This window comes from Sinocyclocheilus rhinocerous, unplaced genomic scaffold (genome assembly GCF_001515625.1).
Source record: "Sinocyclocheilus rhinocerous isolate Xijiao unplaced genomic scaffold, SAMN03320098_v1.1 scaffold434, whole genome shotgun sequence".
Taxonomy (NCBI): Eukaryota; Metazoa; Chordata; class Actinopteri; order Cypriniformes; family Cyprinidae; genus Sinocyclocheilus; species Sinocyclocheilus rhinocerous.
In genome coordinates, this window is record NW_015627536.1 from 78,416 (window position 1) to 85,052 (window position 6,637).

At 36.3% G+C, this 6,637-nt stretch overlaps 1 protein-coding gene across 1 annotated transcript in view; it reads right to left on the bottom strand.

Annotated features, from left to right (window-relative positions):
* The window catches only part of LOC107728913 (WD repeat-containing protein 11-like), a 59,237-nt gene that overhangs the window by 50,241 nt on the left and 2,359 nt on the right, over positions 1–6,637 (bottom strand). The window contains exons 3-5 of the mRNA XM_016539239.1: positions 3,680–3,742; positions 3,335–3,400; positions 1,709–1,898 (exon numbers count right to left, since the gene is read on the bottom strand). Of these exons, the coding sequence (XP_016394725.1) occupies positions 1,709–1,898; positions 3,335–3,400; positions 3,680–3,742 (319 nt within the window). The remainder of the gene's footprint in view (positions 1–1,708; positions 1,899–3,334; positions 3,401–3,679; positions 3,743–6,637) is intronic.

A 6,637-nucleotide genomic window follows, 5' to 3' on the forward strand; every position in this document is an offset into this window, starting at 1 on the left:
TATATATATATATATATATATATTTTTTTTTTTAAAAGGTTTTTTTTTATTTGGGCTTGTTAAATTAATTTTCGGGCTACCAAAATTTGAAGAGTACCTGCCCGAAGGGCTACTAGGGATTTTAAAATTTTGCGAGCCCTGCGAGCCTACAATGCCAAACCACACAGAACACTCTAGCAACCACATAGCAGTATTCCAATAAGCGTACATGGAACACCTTATTAAGCACATACTGTAGCAATGCCCTACAACTTTGTTGTGGGAGCAATGTATACTGTGGCAGTATTTATTTATAAATATGCTAAAGTGACAAAAATTTACTTTTTTGGCATTTTGGTTTGCTGCCAATAATGGTGCAGCAATTATAAACAATTTTTCTCACAATAAAGCAAATGAGTTCTGTATAATTAAATGTTTTTATTTTAGGTGTAAACTGTACAAATCTGTTCAAATTCCATTTTTCCCTGGGGAAAATATATGGCTAATATAATCAAATCCCTGAAGTCCTGCCAAATATTGATGTGTTAGTCTCTCTCTCTCTCTGACATCTCAAGAATAATTGTCATAAATTCACTATAGTACACCTCTAATCCCACCTTTAATCCAATGCCATTCAGTAAACTGTAGAATATAAGTACAACAGAACAGTAAATGTGAGTGGGGTTTTCACATAGAAACCTTGCTGGCACAATATATGCATTAAAACCGTTTAATGCACAGGTAGTTCCAAGTCAGTTTAATCACCAGTCTATATTCATGCACTGCTTTCATTGATTCACACAAACACACACCTCACAGAGAGAGAGAGAGCGAGAGAGAAGAGAGAGAAGATGCATTAAAACCGTTTAATGCACAGGTAGTTCCAAGTCAGTTTAATCACCAGTCTATATTCATGCACTGCTTTCATTGATTCACACAAACACACACCTCACAGAGAGAGAGAGAGAGAGAGAGAAGAGAGAGAAGAGAGAGAGAGAAGAGAGAAGAGAGAGAGAGAGAGAGAGAGAGATATCACAGAAACATTCAGGAGCACAGAAACTTGTTGTCAGTGCTGCCCCTTGACTTTAATAAAAAGCTTAGATACTGGATCACTACATTATATTCCTCAGCAATGAAGGGGTAAATCGCTTTTTTTTTTTTAAAGTAAGTAATCTCACAGCTTCTTTGCTTGGAGAGAGAGACACGCAGACGCAGGTAATTCACACACGCAACTGTCATCTCTCTCTCTCGATCTCAAATTAATTTTAAAAAATGTTATAATTCATTAATTCAAATAAATGTGATCTTACTGCACTATTTCATCTCTGTGCCTGATTTGAAGCGGGCAGAATGCTTGCGCTAACAAGTTGTAACTGACGAAAATAACCATAATTTTTACCCTTCCAGTCAAATATTGCGCTGAAAACATCATTAACAGCTTTAACTTGTCAATGCTGGTAAAAATTACCATGGTATAAGCAGCATAATGCATAGCTAGCCATGCATTATCCCTTACATACACATTGTTCCAATTAGTATTATTTAAAAACACACTAAGTTTATTTCACAGTGGAGTGGTACTGAGGGCATATGGTTCACATGGAGTGAAGATCAAGCAAGGGTACAAAGACTGAGAGCATTCTTCTTTAGTTGGTGCTGCGGCTATAATATTCTCTTCCATAATATCCATAACCATGTATTGTTCAGTAGAACTGTCAGCAGCTCATACCTGGAAGAAAGAGCTTTCACATAGGGTGTCGTGGCAAATGTCCAGGTGGCTGAAAGGGGTGCTCTTGGGGCCCTCAGCTGGTGTTTGGCCTTCTTGGGCAGATCCGCTGGGCTGGCAGCTCTGGGCAAAGGACAGGATGTAATGAGCAGCCACGGTCCAAAACTGAAGGTCTGATTCATCACCAAACAGCCTAATAAAAAAAAATAATAATGAGGCTTTTCCTGCTTTCAGAGAGTTAGAAGCTGTCACACACATTTCCACACTTTTTCCAAATATATGGCATTGATTGTTGTGGAAAAAAATGTAATTATGTGGACTGTGGAAAAAATTAGTGAAGCTGTTTAGTATAATAGCACTGGGTCGCTGCACTGTTTGTATCACTCCGCTCATCTGTATTCACAGCATTCTAGACAGGTTATCTATGAACAAGGGAACCTATGACCAGTGGCGGAGCCAGGATGTTTTCATAGGGGTGGCCAGGGAGGGGCCAGCAACCAGTCTGGGGTGGCACAGAAATCTTCATTATTTCAATATAAAAATGTCATTGGCTATAAAGTATTGGACTGTTTTAGTGCCTAAAACACAACTGAATACAATTAATTTCTACTAAATTGTAACTGAGATATTTGTGAATTAGATCTAGTAATGCTGAGTGAATATGACAATTTGTGTATTATTCCCCACCTCCAGGTATTTTAATAAAGGGGCTAATTATAGATTTATTGCTCAGTCAGCTTGGTTCTGGTTCTCAAAACTACCAAAAGCTTGTTCTCCATCATTGATGAGACATGCAGATAGTGATAAGAATTGGTTAATAAAAAATAAAAATAAAAAGGCCGGAAGTCAACAGCACATAAATGCCAGAATGTAAAATGAGTTGTTGTATGCATTTAAATGGTTTCATTTTCGTTTGTACTTTACAAATAAATAAATAAATAAAAAATAGCGCATGTTTTCTAGTATAAGTGCACTGTGTTCATATTTACTTGTGCATTAAATTACAGAAAAAAAAGCAAACAAAAAAAACATCAGCTTGTGATGCTTATATATATATATATATAAATATATTGTGATCTCGAATTGCACAATATTTTAGTACATGCATTTGAGAGACGGGTAATTTCATTGGACCTCCAGGGCAAGATTTGAGGAACCCTGGTCTAGGATGAGTTAGAAAAATAATGCTTTTTTTTTCTCCCAGACAAATCAAAACAGCAATAAATAAATAAATTAATAAATAAATAAATGAAATACTATAGAGGAAAATAAAAAGTCTTCAGGATTCATAAGATTTTTTTTACGCTAGCCATTACGGTTTCAGAAATATGAACCAAAATGACCTTTTTTTTAATAGTGCCACCTAGTGTCAGATGGATATGTTGTGTGCATGAGCCTGAATAATCGGGGTGGGAGACTCCTAACTTGGTGGACTGCCCATTCTACTAAGTTATGTGTCTCTACGACTGTGGTACTGACACTTTTAGGGATCAGAAAAATAAAAGAAAAAGAATCAGAAAATCTTAACCAATACAATAGGGTTTCAGGATCAATCTGTGTAATGCTGAAAATGAATTGAAATGCATTCTCAATTAAAATGGTGCACAACACTGCTGGACTGACACTTACCGAGACACAAGGATGCAGCGTTGTAGCAAGTTCAGATTTGGATCCTGGAGAACACTTTTGATGTCACTAAGTGGGAAGAGAATAATGAATGCTCAGGGAAATGATGATGATGATAACAATAATAATAATAAAACACATTAACAAAAATAAATTAAAACATCACGTGAGACACGGCAACATGCTCTTTAATAAGCTCTTAAAACAATGTGAGCTATTTGAGGATAATTTTGTCCCTGCTTTTATATATAAGTACTTCTTTGGAAATAAATTTCCCTGAATAACCATACTTGGATTACAGAATAATTGTAGAAACAATGCTGTGCTCTATTCTGGGAGTATACATACTTAGAAAGAGAGTTGAGCTGTTCCTGGATCAGTCCCTTGATTTCATTTTTTTCTGCGTAGTCTCTAAGGATGAAAGCACAGAATACAAGTCATCAGTTCATCTTTTGTCTGTTCAATTGTACAATTTTAAGGCTAGTTCACACGGTAGGTACATGAGGCGGTAATAGGCATTTTGTTTGACTACCTTCTGTAATTGTGATAGGGATAGATCAAAATAGAATACACTAACTAAACAAAACTAAAATAAACTGTCAAAACAAGGATTGCCACACCGTTTGATTGACCAATGAATTTCCATGACTTTTCTAAGACCTTTCCAGGCATTTATGATCAAATCATTTAATAAATATTGATGAGGGAGATTTTTATTTGTATGTCAGGCACTTGTTTCAATATATAGAGTTAAACAATTATACTTATCAGTGTGTAAATATATTGCTTGAAAAGAGCAATATATAGGTGCAAAAATAAAGGACAAAGATTTAATATAATTCCATGACTTTTCCAGATCTGGAAATTAGAATTTAGGACTTCCCCCTGGGGAATCTGCAAATCTATTCACACTGTCCCGCAATTAATTTGATCTAAATGGCACAATAATAATAATAATAATAGGGCTGCCGTTGTTCACTGACGAGCTGCGCAAAAAATCGCTTGAATATGAACGTGGTTTTGCGCAGCTCGTCAGTGAACAACGGCTCTGTGTAGTTAATGCTGCTCAATGTGAAAGCCCGCACGTGATGGAGATTTACCGCTGATTACAGAACCGGCTTTCTGACAAGATGCGCGTTAAATATCGCATGCGATTTATCGTGCAGCCCTAAATAATAATAATAATAATAATAAACAAGGAAGAACCTAGCCTCAGAATACAAAATGAAGGCATAAATCCCTGAGAAGGGATTCTTAGAGATGCACATTTCCATTTAAAACACATGATATGCATGTTTTTGAACTTTGATTTAATAGGCCTCCATGCATGAAACAATGTTTCTTTTTCTTAAAAACAAGACTATAATCATTTTCAATCTCTTATGTCACGGTGTATTTTGAAAGAGTTACACATTTGTCAACTGCAAAACAGATGTGATGAAACAACCTCTAACCACTTACTGAAATAACTGGCTTGTGAGCAAGTTTTACTCTACACAAGTAATCAAAAGGAGCAATTTTTACAACATTTAGTAGATTAAATATAGTAAATTCTCAATATTTCCAGATTTTCAACAATCATGAGAACCCTGCAGGAAACTCCATTTCGCGGATATGAATTAATGATAAATAAATATTTAAAACTGAAAAACGCTAAATTTACGCATATGAAGCAATGTGTTGCAGGGAACAGCAGAATAATACTAGGTCAATCAATATGCTATTCTGCTATTGCAGGTAACATTTAACATAGTAATGATAAATGTGAATATTGACAATCAGTGGTGGTTCTAGATCACAGTAAATGGGGGGTTAGGGTGCTTGTGCTATTAGGGGGCACACTTTAACATATATTGCAGTGCGTAGTTTTTTATTTCTAAACAACCATGTTGGAAGATGTTCCCATGTACATATTCCATGATGACAATACCAAGATTTACCAGGCTCAATTTTTGAAAGATTGGCCACCACAGAGTCCTGACCTTATACCTATTGAAGTCTTTGGGATGTGCTGGATGGAGTCTTTACACTGCCTGTTCAAAAAAAAAAAAAAGAAGTTGCACACTCTAATATTTTGTTGGATCACCTTTAGCCTTGATTCAATTGTGCATTCGTTGTGGCATTGTTTTAACAAGGTCATGAAACATCAAAGCATTTATTTCCATCAAGAGCTGCATTAATTTTTGGCCAAGATCTTGCATTGAAAATGGGAGACTCTGTAAAGTTGACTCCAGCACATTCTAAAGACTTTCAATAGGGTTAAGGCTCAGGACTCTGTGGTGGCCAATTCATACAAGAAACTGATACCTTATGCTCACTGAACCACTATTTCACAAACTGAGCCTGGTGAATCTTGGTATTGTCATCCTGGAATACAGACATGGGTACATCTTCCAACATGCTTGTTTGAGAAGAAAAAAAGCTACGCACTGCATCAGTTAAGGTTAAACGAATTGTAGCAAAGCATATAGCGTAAGAAACATGTTAATCACGGCAATAATGATCAGGCTCAAAAAAGTGGGGCAAATTTTATGATTTTGTCCTTTTCAAACATGACAGACCACATAAGACAGAAAATCATAAGCTAAACTCGCATTCTGTTTGAGTAGGTACTACATTTGAATTTGAACTTAAAGGTGCACTAAGCTATTTGTGAAAAACACTTTTGACCACAGTGTCGGACCAAGTCCCAAAACACACTCGTAGCCAATCAGCAGTAAGGGGCGTGTCTAGTAATGATAGGGAGAAGAGAGCACTCAGTGAGTGCACAGGATTGATATTAGAATACATTAAAGATACATATGAAGCAGCTGCCGATGCGACGCCATACGATTCACCCCAGTTACGATGCAGTGCGATCCGATTTCGATTCGATTCGATTCAACACAATGCGATTCGATGCAATATGCAATGGAGAAAATATAATCACTTTTAATGCCTCGAGGCCTGTTTCATAAAGCAAGTTAGCCAAATAAGCCAGGATTACTTCAGTTAGTCTGACTCATTGTCGAATGATTTGGTTCCATAAAGCAAATTTAACATAGGCCTAGATCAAGCTTAGTCACTGTGGCAACTTATGCTGGGAAACTAACCTGGTCTAAAGCAGGCTAACTGTCAGACTAAGTTAAGCTCCTCTACTGACCAATAGGAACACAATGATATTACCTCTGTCTCGCATACTATTATTTGACTTTTTTTTTTTTTTAGTTTCTAGCCATGCAGCCTTTCTCTCTGGTTTTATTACAGCTGTACCTTTTATAGTTTGCAGAACAGATAGCAGAACATTAGAACATTACAATCTAAAAT